Source organism: Nanorana parkeri, unplaced genomic scaffold (assembly GCF_000935625.1).
Source record: "Nanorana parkeri isolate BGI_ZX_2015 unplaced genomic scaffold, ASM93562v1 scaffold271, whole genome shotgun sequence".
In the NCBI taxonomy this organism is placed as follows: Eukaryota; Metazoa; Chordata; class Amphibia; order Anura; family Dicroglossidae; genus Nanorana; species Nanorana parkeri.
Window position 1 is genome coordinate 840,848 of NW_017306539.1, and position 15,955 is coordinate 856,802.

The window sequence follows — 15,955 nt, forward strand, 5'->3', positions numbered from 1 at the left end:
GGGGATCCGGGTACTGCCCTGGGGGACATGTATCAATGAAAAAAAACACTTTTAAAAAATACCATTTTTAAAGGAGTAGTGATTTAACATCACTTAAAATGAAACATTAAAAATGAAAAATTCCTTTTATATATGGTGTCTGGGGGGTCCCCTTTCATATATATACTGTATATATGACTTCTGTAATATATTAGAGTTCTATATAAATATCAATAAAATGTATATAAATGTCATTTTTGCTTCAGCAGGTTCTATACATCATACAGATGCGCCACTTTACGGTCAGTGAAAGGGGACCCCCCAGACACCATATATAAAAGGAATTTTTCATTTTTAATGTTTCATTTTAAGTGATGTTAAATCACTACTCCTTTAAAAATGGTATTTTTTAAAAGTGTTTTTTTCATTGATACATGTCCCCCAGAGCAGTACCCGGATCCCCATACACTTTTTATGGCCAATAAATTGCATATAAGGCTTCAAAATGGGGACATTTAATTTCCTGAGTTCTACCCCCATAGACTTGCTATGAGCACTTAGCAACCTTGGATGCTCTAGCTGGTGTCCCGCCCAGCTCACTGACATCAGTGGTTAACAGGAGCTGAGCTGGACACTCTGGCCAGCATCCCACCTAGCTCCTGGTTGATTGCAGTAGTGAGGTCACCAACCCACTTCTGCTGTCTGTCAAGAGATTGGCTGGACACCACTACACATGTCTGCTTCAGAACATTGGCTGGACAATTTAAAATCTTTTAGCAGATAAAACAGTTCATGTAAATATTCTTCAACAATATACTGTGCACAGTATTTGGATGTAAGCCTGACATTTGGTGTTCGGAACCATTACCTTTCCTAGAAGCAAATATCTGATTGCAATATGTTTCAATTTTCCAGATACATCGAAGTAAGAACAAGTGGAAGTTCTACTTAAAAGATGGAGTTATGTGCTTCGGAGGGAAGGATTATATTTTTTCTAAAGCAATTGGGGAGGCCGAATGGTGAAGTAAATTTAATTTTTGCCTGAACCCACTCTATCCTTCTAGTGTTATTTGCTTTGATAAGAATGGAAGTTGGGTGAAAATGTTCTGTTTCAGATGATTAAACTGTGATTCAACTTTCATGCCAAATGTCATATTATAAAGTGGGATAGAGAAACAAAAAGCTTTGTTATTAGCATTCTTTTCTATTTATGTTATGTTATGAATGTTAAGTTCTATAAAGTATCCACTGTATGTGTGTGTGGTGGGTAATGGGTAATGCTTCAATTTCATTTGTTGTCATATATGCATGGCCAAGTCAACAATGTAATGTTCATATAGATGCATTCTACAATATTACATTCTATCCACAATCTGTGTATATTGATCAGCTCAATTTCATTTGCAAGCGGTCATCACAAACTGATTGTTTTATAGGTGAGGGCTTTGGGACTATCCATTCAGAGGCTGAGAGCAGGTTGGTGACTAAACTGTATTACTTAAAACCCAGCCCTGAGCCTCAGTTTATAAATCTTGATGCTGTGTGCATTTACTTACATTTCCTTGCTATCTTCATCTGACCTCTTTGTGGTTCAAACAAATGTAGTGTACATTTCCAGTCCATAGTCCCTGAGTAGCTTTCAGGCTGCATGGCATCTAGCATCATCCAGCCTCTTCCTCAGCAAACTGGCATCATCGGCCTCCAGTCAGTCCTGCCTACACTCTGTCAAGAAACTTCCTAGAGTCCTCAACATAGTGTGAGTGGGGCTGATTGTCAAGTGTAATTCCAATGCTGTAATGATGTGTCTGTGGTCTGTAAGGACATGCCTTCATCAGACATATGGTGCTTTAAAGACTCCTCCTCCTGTGGCTTGAAGCAGGGATGCTGATTAGATGCTGTGATGGCACTACAGGGTCTGATCGATGCAAAAAAAACTCAAATGCTGCATTGTAATTACAAAAAATATTTTGTGTGGGACAGTACGTGAGCTGGGATGGGTGTATAGTATGCTGAGAGTTTGGCTTTAACTTCAGTAGTAAAGTCACCAACCTGGCTCTGATGTTTCGCTGGGGTGTTCGGGTCACACTTTAAATGATGCTGGCTATTTCCCTGCCCCGCCATACTATATCAGATTAACCAAAGTGTTGCAAAAGGTTTATTTGCTCTTTAATTTCTTCATTAACAAACCTACATCTGTACATACTGGCACTATATAAGTTGGTTACAAAGGGAAATAATTGCATAAAAAAAACCCCCTGCATTTACATTTTTCATATATTCAGTTCTTTAGGATTACTAACTATCGCTAAAATGAGTTCTTTTCACTTTACCTGCATTGGTTTTGTTTTGCTTCCTATTTAACTATAGAAGAGAGCACTGAGGTCTGCAGTGTCACAGTGTGGGCAGACTACTCAGTATCTGTTAAAAAATTCTCAAGTCTTGAATTCAGCTTGACCTACTTTTCTTCCTATGATTGAATAAAAACCACATTATCCATATGCAACCTCTACTTATAAAACAGATCTTCTCTGCAGCATTATTGAAGAGCAATGTGGCTCTTCAAATATGCTAATCACAGAAAATGGTCATGTAGTTGCTTAAATGCACAGATATATAGCTCTATATTATCTAGACCTGTGCAACTACTTGTCATCCTTCTTTAAAAATCATACAGGTCTGTCAAGCTTGTTTCTATACAACCAGTAGTGCTTGTAAGAGGTTTACTGTAAGATATTGTGATGATAGTAACGTACAGGAGGAACATTTGACATAAAGTTGTCTTCGTTAATATGAGTTAAATTCGTCTTTGAATTATTTGTAAATGTAGCTTGAGGCTTAACTATTATATGTCAGAAGTAATAAAACTGATCTGTGTACTTTTGTTGGAGTTTGCATTTGGATTGTAAAATGCAAGCTGACATTTTAGTTGCCAGTGATGTTTAATAAAAAAGTCATAAGGAAATGTAAAGTTTATTATTTTTGCTTTATATTCAAATAAATATATTGCTTTATATGTCAAGTCTGCTATATATATGTGTGTGTGTGTGTGTGTGTGTGTGTGTGTGTGTGTGTGTGTGTGTGTGTGTGTGTGTGTGTGTGACTAAAAAAAAAGTTTGTGTGTGTGTGTGTGTGTGTGTGTGTGTGTGTGACTATAATAATAAAAAAAAACAAAAAACTAATTGTAGATACTTATCAATATTATTGTGTAGAGATTCCCAAAGATATTCAAAATGAGAGTACAAGGGAAGATTCTGTGGAGAAAATGCACAGTAGTGTACAGTACAATGTAAAGTGAACAGCAGTTTGGAGTGTGCAAAATACAGCACATAGTATAAAATGTGCAGTTACACAGCATAGCTAACATTTAATGTGTCCATTACACATAAAGGTATGTATATAACATGATCTTTATTCCTTTACAAAAAGTAGAAATACGGACATAAATTAAAAGGTTATTTTACTGCAGTTTTAGTCATTTGAACAATGTTTGACCAGCCTTTAATCTCACGGTTACAGTTATTTCTGATTTCATGAAGTCTTTATTATTTTAAATTCCTAACTTTTCCAGTTCCCATTTTACTTTTAAACACAAAAAGCAAAAAAGGATTATGTAAGAGACTGTGCAAAAATGGACTCTGCATTTTCACCTGCTTCCCATTGACTGTAATTTAAAAGAAAGCCCCTCCTTCCCCAACTCCTGGAATATTCTAGAAAACAATCCTAGACTTTTCTTGAGGACCTGTACCTTGGTTCACCACAGCACTCCACTAGTTAATCACAGTGATGGGCATCTTAATTAACAACAGTGTGTTGCAGGAGGAGGCATGCCCAACCTTTTTAACTTTATTTTCAAATATTTACATATACTTAAACAGTAAATAAGCTTCCAAACTAGCCCCTACCGAACTCTGAAGTTACAGCCATTGTGAAGCAATTTATCCTAAAATTTCTCAGTAGAAGCAGTGAAGTCTTCCTGCCAGGTAGTGCATTTTGATACTAGTCAGAATGAATGGCAGTGTAACCCACCAGTGCACCTAGTGTACGCTAGCATGAGCTTTGTGATAGTGTGTGCTAAATGCAAGGATCCTGCGTGTTTAGTGCAACCTTATGCTGTAAATGGGCCCTAAGAGGGTAAGGATCATTCCACAGGTGTAGTTATTATCCATGTGTATCCATTGGGGATTCTGATTATTATTTTTGCTTAAAGGATGAAGTTTATTTAAGGGTGAAGTTACATTTTCAACTCTACCTACAGCCCCTTTCAGCACGATGCGGTCTTGTTTTTCCAGACCTAGCCTGTGCTAACCGGGTGTTTAATGGATGTTTACACACGGCTGCCCATAGACTTGTATAGTGCATCCGATCAGGTCCGACTGAAAAACTGACAGGTGGACCCGATTGGACGGCTCATGTGAAAGGGGCCCAACTGTGTTGCTTAACTGCAGCAGAAAAATAAGTCAGGTCTTTAGACTGGCTGTGCTGTGTGGGAGGGTTGTGTAAATTTCTCGACGCGATGGACTGAAATACAAATCTTTTGGTATGTAAGGCATCTCCTATATTTGTATTTCAACCCTTTTAAAGTCTTGTTTGCCTGGAGTTCAGCTTTAATTTAAAAGACGATTTCTGGTTGTTAGACTTCAATAAAGAGTCTCTGTCACCAACTTTAAAAAAAATGCACGTAAAAGCACCAAAAAAAGTGTTTGAAATGTTTCCTGGCATTGTTTTTACTTTCCATATATTTTCTTTTACTTTACTTGCCTTCGAACTTGATAAGGAATTCGACCACTCCAGGAAGAGTCCATTCCCTAGCACTGCTACAGCTCCCATTCCACCTGCCACATCATAGCCATCAACTCCCATGGAAATGTCTAATTACTATTTGTACTGGCTCCTCCACCTTACTACTTACCCCTACATAACCTTTCAGGTAGCTGCCAGGGGAGGAGCAAAAGGGAAGTTTCACTTAAGGGATAGGTCTGAGTCTGTTGGGGCATTTGACACCACATCCAAGATGGCAGTGCCCCACAGCAGCCTCACGGCTTTTGCAAATCTACACAAGGGAGGCTTTTTATGGTAAATACCATGCATAATATATCCTAAATGCAAATATAAATGTATGGAAAGTTTTCAGTGGAAATGCGTGGTCTGTTGACAGGGTCTATTTAAATCAGAATTATTACATTATACCAGAATTTATCTGTATGTGATGTTTGAAATCTTGGCTCCCTTTCCATATGGTAAGTGGAAGCTGATAAAGCATAATTAGTTCTTTCCCTGGAGAAGGAAGATTAGAAGAAGTCCAGTTTAGCCTGTAAAACCTAATTAATTTCCTTCCTACTTGTCCTCCTTTATCTGAAACGGAATCTCTGGCAGTTGATTTTAGCTAATCTCTCTATGAATCGGTCAGGTACTCCACTTGCCACTGTGAAAATGCATCAATGCTTCTTTGCGAATCCACTAAGTACAGATGCAAGAGTAGTAAGTAAGTGGTCTTTAAAATAACATCTGTGTGTAAAATCTTGCTTCTTAGAATATAATACTTTGAAAGTGTTATCAATTGTGTTGCAGAGGAAGTCATTTACATGCTTGACAAACAACAAGAAATGTTTTTTTCCAGTTTTAAACACTTATAGATATTTTTTTCATGTAACATTGAATACTTTATTTAAAGGGTCCCTCTTGTCATCTGCAAATTAAAGTGGAACTTTACCACCAATGTAATGTCTACCAAAGCAGTTACTTTTAAGGCATGCCAACTGTCAAGCCCTCAAATGGCTAGTGTCATAGCTGATCACAGCACCATGTGATGTAAATACTTCTGTCTCTTCTAACATCACTCTGCTGATGAAGAACAACCTACTGAAACCAGCTGGAAAACTGACACTCTAGAAGTGTGATTTACTATGACCCCTGTAGTGCTCATTGTTAGCTCTTGCCTACCCCCACTTTACCAATGTGTCCTGTAGTGACTAGTGATATAAGGGTCGCCAGAAGAAAGTAGATAGCGCTGCAAGGGACATAGAAGATCAACACTCCCGGATGTTTTGCTTAACTAGCAGATTCCTATGGATGAATTCACCTTAACAGTGGTGTTTGGCAGTGCAGGGAGGGGTAAGGATTTACATTTTTTTTTTTTTTTGCAGGGAGCTGCTTTATTTAATTTTTTTAATCGGCAACAGTGTTACTTTAACTACATTATCTTGACTAGAGCTATTTGTTTTATCCCATCATTTTTACGTAAAACACGATGATTCCGGCTGTTATTGGCAAACATTTTAGGGTCACAGCATTTTCCATTTATTAGCTGCGTTGTATCTCTCAAATCTATAATACAAAAAATAAATTTTTACAGCAATTAAAACACAAGTTTTGTAAGAGTGCTTCATATTTACATAAACTGGATTTACATATTTACAGAAAGTCCTCTGTGAGGAATAATTTGTACAACTTTAAATGTGACAAACAAGTCCAAATTTCAACTGCCTATACATGCTGGTTTGTCATTTATGTTCAAGTACTGACAGTTGACATTTGATAGCTGAAGATCAGCTCGGGAAGGCTTTTTTGGTCCAGTGTATAGGCTGTCGGTTTTACAGTTTGAGGTGTAAGCAGTAACGTCGTTGATCCTGTAGAGTTCCGCCTGAGCCTTGCAACATCCAAACTTGCTCATAAGCAGAAAGAAATCCCTTCGAAAGGCCTTGGTGAAAATTGCATATAGAAACGGGTTTGCACAGGAATTCACAGGATAAAACAAAACCAGCAATATTTTCGAATTGCTCACAGTGATGAGGGGAACTTTAAAGGCTGCTGAAATCGCAAAGAATGATATGGGTGCCATGCACGTAAAGTCGGTGAAAATAAGTACTGCCATCTTTTTGGCTATTTTGGTGTCTTTGTTGGTTGGCGTTAGCTCCGGATTTTGCACAGTGATGTAAATTTTTATGTAACAAGCACAAATGATGATGAAAGCCAAGACATTGAGCACCAAGATTAGTATAATATACGCTTGAGAAAGGGGTGTCTCTATATCCATCGGTAAGCATATGCTGACCTTGATATAATTGCTAACTCCGAAAAGTGGTAAAATGGCAATTATCAAAGAAAAAATCCAGCCGGCCAGCATAATCAGGATGGCATGGCGCAGCCGCAGCTTTCGGTCCAGTTGCATTGCATAGGTTATGGTGTGCCACCTTTCCAGGGTGATTATAGTCAAAGTATAGACGGACAACTCACTGGAGAACACCGTGAAGAATCCTGCCGCACTGCATCCGCTTCCCGTTTGCCAGTCAATAGCATGATTATAATACTGTTTTTTGGTCTTGGAGTCCACTGATGCAATCAGAAGTAAGTAAATCCCCATGCAGAAGTCTGCAAATGACAGGTTGCACATTAGGAATCGGGGAACTGTGAGTTTGTAATGGCTTGTCAGAAGGACGACCAGAACCACAGCATTGCCCGCAATGGCAAGAATACTAATGAACCAGATCAGTACTCGAAGAAAGTCATATCCCATGATGTCTTCACAAGGGTTAAATGCATCTGGCTCTGGAGTACATTTCAGTGTTTTAGGATGACACAATTCCTCATAGTCTGGGGCTAGCTCAATGCTGCAAGAAAAGGTACACATTATATAAAATGTTTAGAATAAATAAAGCAACACAAATGCCAAAATTATATAATTAACAATATGTTTTTGCAAATACCTCCTAAAGTCTTTCCTAGTATTCATTTCCCTTCCATGCTGTCAGCCTGTATCTAATCGCACATTAAATATTACTTCCTACAAATGCTGTGCGACACTAAGCATTGCACAGCCACTTCCTGTCAGGAGCCAATTAATTTAGACTCCCCTCTGTAGCCCCGTGATGTTGAGTAGGATTGAAATTGACATTGCATTCCCACCTAGTGGAAGGATTAGAACCCCTATAGAGTTTTTTATACTGCGGCTCTGTGCTGAAGCTTTCCCCTCATTTCTGCCCCAGTAAAAATGGTTTCACCAGACAGACATAAGTAAAAAAACCTCACATTCCAGAACCGGCTTGCACTGCAATTGCATACCAGGTGCAGGCAGACATGTGCGCTGCCGCTTACAGCAACCCAATCCAGAAATTCCCGCACAACCAAGGGTCTTCACTGAAAATAAAATCTTTATTTATGGAGCAAATAAATACTTTTTGTTTCTCCTCATGTGTGTTTGTTTCTCCTCATGTGTGCTCAGCCTCTAACGCATTCCACCATTCCGGCTAACTCATATATATATACAGACATATAGAGATCTCTATGAAGAAGTCAGAATGGTAAAACACATTAGAGGCTGAGCACATATGGGCAGAAACACACATTATGTATTTGCTCTATAAATGCAGATTTTTCTTTTTCGGTGAAGACACTTGGAGTGCGGCAATTTCTGGATTAGGTTTTTTCCATTAATAGGGGTTCCAATCCTTCCCTCTCTATTCAAAACCAAAAAAGTATCAAAAAGTTTTAGCTGGACATGTACTTTAAAGCAGGGTGGGCAACTCCAGGCCCCCAAGATTTTGTGGAACTACAAGTCCCATGAGGCATTTCAAGACTGACAGTTACAGGCATGACTCCCGAAATCAGATGCATTTTGAAATTTGTAGTTAGCACAGCTGGAGGGCGGGAGTTGCTCACCCCTGCTTTATGGAAAGAGTGATGCCACCATTTGATTTTACTTACTTTGTGTCGTTGGCTAGCTTTCGAGAAGAGGAATCACATTGGCTTGTCAGGTTTCCGAATAAGTGTAGAGGGGAATTTGACCTTAGAAACAAGAGAACAGAATTTTCAATCTCATTTGATCTGTCTGGGTCCTATTTTCAAAAGCGTGACAAAAGATCTACAGTGGAGCACTTGCCATTAGGTGACCAATCAAATTCCACATTTTATTTTCCCAGAGGACTAAAGAAGAAACATGATTGGTCGCCATAAATCATTGTCATGGAATACTATTTTTCTTCTTAATTTTCTCTGAAAACCCCCATATGATTTCATATTGTCCTCAAATCATTTTACCTGTTTGAATGATTTCCACCAGTTGTTATTTACTGAACATACAAACACCACAGTGCAAACCACGTAGATCCACAAGATGCCTTTTGCTTTTCAGAAAGATCTCATGTCTTCTGGCTTTAAACACTCTAACATATTTTTGTAACTGTTTGTATTTTTGTTCTGAAACACAATAGTTCCTTGGGTAATATAATGGGTTCTACACTAATAATAATTAAAATGTTGACCTCCTTCTGGAAGTGTGATTACCTGGCTGTTATGATGACCCTCTGTCTTCAACACTTGGAACTGGTGACTCAAAGCAAATACTCAAATTGGGAAAGTCAGTGTCAATAATTTGGAACAAATATGCAGATAAGGACTTCAAAATTCTTAGGAAAAGCTCCAGAATGACAGCTAGGCAAATAGTATTTTGACAAAGAGAGCATTAAAGGGTATCTATGGACAACAACTAAGAATATTCTAGAAAGTTCTATCCCACTGCTAATAACCACATCAATCTAGAAGTTTGTAAACTCACAGAGACTGCCTTCTGAACTGTAACTTACTGTCTGAACATTGTAACATTATCAAAGCTTGCTGAAAGCAATGCATCATGGGATTTGTAGTCTTGAGAAATTAAGATTGGATCATATCAAGCAGCAGGGAAAGAGAGGCAAAGCAAACTGGGAATCCACAGAAATTGTTGAAAGTAATGGGCAAACAGAAGGCAGCACTCAGTGCATAAAAGGGATTTTTCAAGTAAGCTTTGATTGCATTATCAAAAACAACTCTAGTATGTATTCCTATTACAGTGCTGATGTTATAACAGGATAGTATAAGCAGGGGCGTCACCAGGCCGGGTATCACTTAGTGCGGCCGCCTGTTGTCACCCGGTGTACCCGTCACTACGTCTCATGCACTTCACTGCTGGTGGCCATCTTGGTGATGGACTCCGGCAAAGAGAGTAGTCGATGTTCATCCAGCAAGATAAGGTATGCCACTGGGTCCCTACAGACTGAAATTACAAAGTGGGGAATAAACATATTATACACAACAACAAAGTGAGCTTTCCTTAAATGAGAAGTATTGGGAGAGTTAAATGTACTTTTCCCAATACTTAGAGCCAGCGTGAGACACTGCAGCTTTCACACACTGTCTCTATACTGAGACCTTACCGGAGTGATCATATAATCGCTGATTGCACAGCTCAGTCTCCTCCTTGAATGTCAGTCACCGCTCCCTGCAGGGATTCTCCCCCCTCCCTTCCCACTGGAGGGCAGACAAGAGAGGGGGTGGGCACAGTTGGCTCTGGGTCTAGAGAGGCCAGCTGTCAATCAGGCATCCAGGTGGATCCCAGCAATATTGTCAGGATCTTTCCTGGCTGCAGTGTGGCTCTGCGCTGTCAGTAGCCCCCTATATGCTGACTTTGGGTCAGAGGAGTACATTAGTAAGTGTACTCCTGTGACCCAAAATAGAAAGAAAAGCCAAAAAAAGGTTTGGCTTTACTTCTCTTCTCAAATCTCAACTTCAGACAAATAAATTACAAACATTATTCCAATGATTTACTAAGCAGTTATTGTGTATTTCTGTTTACACACAACTAGCGTACCTGTATTCATATCTTTTAATAGTCACCTATCATAATCTCCCACTTAGCCAGATTTAGTCTGGGTGGGTAGCACTGCAAAGCTGCCCATACACCTTGCGATCATGGGACGACCCTTTTCTTCCGATGATCGAACCGTCGTACGATTTTTGTACGGCGGCCCCATCCTGCCCCGATTATCGCAAGGTTGGATCAGCAGTAATTAGAAGAAAGCACCTGGATGAATTGCGGTAATCGACCGCGCATATTTTCATCTGCACATGTGCAGTGTAGATCGTACGAATTTTGACGTACAGGAAACGCCACCAACCTTGCGAAAATCGTACGATTGACCGCAGTTTTCTAACCTGCTGGTTAGACAAACGTCGATCGATTTGTACAGTATTTGCGGTTGTACACTGCCCATCAACCTTACGAATATCGGACAAATACACGATCGCATGCGAAAATCGGCTGATATTCGTAAGGTGTATGGGCACCTTAAGCCAGTCATGCTCCAATGCATTGCACAGTGCTGTCAGTTTAAAACCGGGAGATTTCTGACTGGACCAGAGCGAAGCCTGCTGATCTCAGTAGTGTGCAGCCTTTCCTTCACTGTCCATTTACAGGTTGGGAGCGCATCTCAGACCAGGCTGTATTGCTCGACTACAGTGTAGTCTGTAGGGAAGACACAGACCTGGTTATATTTTCTGACACGGGAACCTTTGTCACAACACTGGTCTTAATATACCTATAGTATGAAGATCTGTCTAATCTAAGAATCCCACCGTTTAGGAATCCTGGAAACCCATGATTGGACAAATCATCACTGATGGATGATAACGACTGTTGATCTGAGAAGGGGTCTTTGGGTGCCCAACAGCCCAAATAAGGCCTCTCCCAAAAACTCCTCCCATGTCCCCAGCCACACCCCAACCAGCTCGAGGACAGCACCCGCCAAGCTGCCGTGACATAAAAAGAACCCTGCAACCAGCAGAACCTCAAAATTCAAGGAGGGAGGCTGGGACAACCTGCTACCTCCATCGATTTTCCAGAAAGAACGCCCCTCAGCCCTTGCAGTTCCAACCCGTGCTGCTCCTCCCAGACACCTGACCCCAACGTCCAATCAGGTAAGAACAGCTAATTCCCATTTTATTTTTAACACCTTCTCCCAGGACAATCCCCCTCCCCCCCCAGTCATGTAGACCCTCCGCTCAGTCTCTCTGGGTCTGTCTTTATGAATATATTTCGAAAAAATTAAAAATGAATGCAGTTCACTAATTCACCTGGTTTTCAAACCAAATTACTTTTGTAGCTGTATGTCTGGTGTTCAGCCATAAATGTGTTTTTTGATATTTAGTAATTAGTTACATTATATGGAATGCAATAAAAACACAAAGTAATGTTTTAAATAATTTGGAATTAATGAATTATCAGCTACTAACAGAATGGTAAAAACGCCATTTATTTTATCACTGCAATTATCACATTGTTGGTAATAATCTTATTATGTATTGTCTGTAAAAGCGTACATAGCAGTGTTGCTGCATTGACTGAGTTGGCTTCCAATTTTAATCCATTATTTATGCAGTTCTGGATTGCAAATAGTAATCAACGGAACATCATTAACATAGTAAAAGCTGTTTCTGTAAACCTGAATTCAGGAAGATTAATATGGGGCATCAAGACTTTATGGTGTTACTAATTTAACAATGTGTTTGCCATATATGGTTATAATTTATTTTTGACCATGTACCATTTACCCTGTTCAAGGAAACTCCCTGAATGCAAATAAGTCATGATTCCACAATATTTAAAGCTTGTCTCTGACCAAGTAGGATGGCCTTTCCCCCACCCCCCCTAGAAAAAGACTCTTTTATATTTTTTACTTACTTTTCCTAAACAGCTGAAAAATATTCTTAAAAGTCTGGGTGATGTCATCGCTCAGCTCAAAGATTTTTCTCTTCCAGTGGCATCGGGAGAAGGAGTCTATGTCAAATGAACATCTTGCAGAACTAACGGGGGCCACTAAGGAGGCTGTCAGCATACTGCTAGCCAGCTGGGGTCACTGGTCTCTTCAACAGGAAATGATTACCCTACAACAGTTGGTAAGCAGCATTTGCTGATTAAAAATGAAAGGAGCAGTGGGTGAATGAAGAAGTGCCCCAGCAATTAAGTGGGTGAAGGTCTGTTAAATGGCATTCCAGTAAGGGTCATACTTTTTTATCCCATCATCACTGAGTTGTGAGCATAGTTGTGAGTGTACACACAACATCTTGCATTGTTCCAAGGATCATAACATTTATTAAGATCTGGAAACAAACTTGTCTGGTTTGATTTAAAGAGTAGCCGATGGCTAAGGTCCTGGTGGGAGAACTTGCCGCAGTGAAAATTTACATCTGCATTTGTAAAGTTTCAGCTATGACATTTTTGCATGCTCCCTCGTCATTCCACAGCCGTCTGTGCCATCTTCTCTCAGTCTTCTTTTGTGGTCTATGTCTTCCTTGTTTTGGCCATTGTAATGATAAAATAGTTGGTGGAAGATACCACAGCACGTGGCGGGAAAGCAGGTATTTTACACAATCAGAAGTGTTGGATTTATTTTTTTAGTATTCTGAATTTGGTGATGCAGTGAGCCAGATTTAAACCTACCAACTGAACACTTGACCAAGGTCCACAGTGTTCTGCAGTATGCTTGTGCTGCAGTGCTAAATATATATGTGTATACATACCTTTTTTCCATTGGGCTTTGGTCTAGTAATGTGACATCACGTGTATTCTTCCTCCGCTGGTGGGGTGGGCAGGTTAATGAATTCTGCAGAAAACAGTGCCACATAATGACATGCCACATCCTCCTGTGAGCCCTGTTCGGCTTAATACTATACACTTCAGTTGATTGAATGATGCTGGGCATCATTTAAACTGGAAGAGGAGCAGCGCTGGATCGCAGAGCAGCGAGTCTGTGATAGATGGCAAAGAGATGAGCATTGCAGCTCCAGCGGATTTTTTTATTTTTCAAAATGATGGGCAATGTATTTTTTCAACCACTTCAGAACCACAACCTATGTATATAAATACCATGGCCCTGAGGTGGTTACACCAAGATCACAGCAGCTGCAGCAGCTGTGAACTTGTAACCCTTTTTTTTGTCAGCTGGTGATGACTTTCACATAAAAGCGTTTGGGTGGCTGTAGATCTGCCTGATCACTTGTATGTAGCGGAGTATACCCCCACCCTCCACCATGAAAAAAAAATATATATATTTTAAAGCGCCCTCACGCACATGCACATACAAACACAAACGTGCGCCTATGTGCAAAAATGAGGATTGTGACACAAATGTTACATAACACTGCAAACGCTGGAGTGAGAGCAATCATTTTAGTGCCATCAATGAAAATTCTAAATTGATGAGCAGTAAAGGCTTTAAAGGCTTCGCCAATGGGCAATTTTGGGTTACTATAGTTTTTTGCCATTACACAGGCTCACGTAGTTTTAAGGCTTGATTTGTTGTATCCATTTACCCAACTTTTTTTACCCGTATTTTATATTTTACCAGAACATTTTGTATTATATAGTGTTTGCGTGTACTAAAATAAATTTTAGTGTATTTGATCCTAAAAATGTTGATTTGATAAACATTTGTGCAAATATTGTGCAACATAAAAAATTGCAGCTAGCATTTTTTCTTATACTGGGCCTCTGCTTTCAGGAAATATATAATTGTTTAGGGGTTTTGAGCAGTTTTCTAGCCAAAAATTAAGAGTTTAGCATGTGTGCAAAAATGAAGTGGTTAATGTGGAACTCCACTGTTTACCTAAAGGTATACTGTATAGCTAAATATACCTATAACACACATGCACACACATTTTGTGTAATTTTGTACAGCCCCTGCTGGGATCCATATTCCTCTGCCACATTGCACAGCCAAGAAAATCACCCCCACCAGTTTCAGATCATTTTATGGATCACCTTCCTGCTAACTAGACAGAGTTGATGATACTAATTTGATGTCCAGGGTAGAGATGATGAAAACCAGGAAATTAGTCTGTCACATATCTGACTATGCTGTGTGGTAGAATTGTTAATCCTTTGGTTTGTGTGGCAGCAAATATATTTTTACTGTGTATTAAGCTGGAGTTTCACTTTAATTCAACTTATATTCACAAAATAAACAAGAAAACTACAGATCATTACTGATTAAAAAAGTTAACCCTATCAGTAATGTTGATGTATTTGCCCTGAAAATAATCACTAACTAAAGTTTACTTGACTTCAAAGCCTTCGAAAGTCAATCATTAGATGGGGTTAAGGCTATTGCATATTCATACAGGACATATTAATAGACTATGAAAGGGCACAATGTCACCTCTGAGGACAGAACAAGAACAGAACAAGAAGAGAACAAGAATGTGATCACTGCCAAGAATGGTTTCAGTTATTCAGCCCTTTAAATTGTTTTTACATTGATCACAGCCCAATGCAGCTTGTATAAAATCTGTATGAGAGTAATCCATATAACTGAAAAGAAAATATTATGCTTGCATAGTTACAAGGAAGTGATGTTTTTGCAGATAAATGTAATGGTTTCGGGTAGGGATGCACTGATACCGATACTAGTATGGGTGCCGATGCTGGACATTTTCATGAGTGCCCCGACACTTAAAGCCGATACCGGCCCTTTACATTTTTTTATGGATTTGGCTGCCATAAGGGGACCTCGTGGAGCTGCTTACAGTGCTAGCGGATGCACATCTACACTGCTGAGACACAGCACTGGCAGGAACTGACTCCGGGACCAGCCAGGAAAGGCACCCAGACAGCGGCACCATGCAGCCCCCTCCGAGTAAGGTAAAATTTGGGGTGGGGCAGAGATGGTGGGGGAACAAATTGGGGGGGGAGAGATGGTGGGGGCACAGATCAGGAGGGTGCAGAGATGGTGGGGCAGAGATTGGGGGTTCCCCCGGGTACAACGGCTCCGCTCCTGAGATCTGCAGAGCATTCCTCCTCAACCCATCCATTGTACATGTTATCTGATTGCAGAGCATTCCTCCTCATCCCAGCCACAGTACAATGTTATCTCTGTCTGCAGAACATTCCTCCTCATCCCAGCCATGATACCATGTTATCTGACTGCTGGGATTTGTAGTTCTCTATCGCTGGTTGTATTCTGCATTGCTGCATAATGTATTGGTGAGATTTGTAGTCCTCTATAGTTGGTGGTATTCTGCATTGCTGTATAATGTACAGCACAATGTGAACCTTTTTGCCATTCCTAATCACGCTGATCTGCCCAAAAAAGCAGTCCGTATACCTTTTTCCAGTGTTCAGCTTCTTTCTCTTTCTCTTCTTTTCTTAGACGTGAACGGGCATTATAAA

General features: G+C 39.9%; 2 protein-coding genes across 2 annotated transcripts in view; one reads left to right on the forward strand and one right to left on the reverse strand.

Moving 5' to 3' along the window:
- The window catches only part of GTF2A1L (general transcription factor IIA subunit 1 like), a 50,457-nt gene extending 49,455 nt beyond the window's left edge, over window positions 1-1,002 (forward strand). The window contains exon 10 of the mRNA XM_018557201.1: window positions 895-1,002. Coding sequence (XP_018412703.1) covers window positions 895-1,002 — 108 coding nt within the window. The remainder of the gene's footprint in view (window positions 1-894) is intronic.
- A 5,344-nt stretch (window positions 1,003-6,346) lies between these two features.
- LHCGR (luteinizing hormone/choriogonadotropin receptor) overlaps window positions 6,347-15,955 on the reverse strand; it is a 109,108-nt gene continuing 99,499 nt past the window's right edge. Inside the window, exons 10-11 of the mRNA XM_018557193.1 lie at window positions 8,680-8,760; window positions 6,347-7,586 (exon numbers count right to left, since the gene is read on the reverse strand). Coding sequence (XP_018412695.1) covers window positions 6,455-7,586; window positions 8,680-8,760 — 1,213 coding nt within the window. The 3' untranslated portion in view covers window positions 6,347-6,454. The remainder of the gene's footprint in view (window positions 7,587-8,679; window positions 8,761-15,955) is intronic.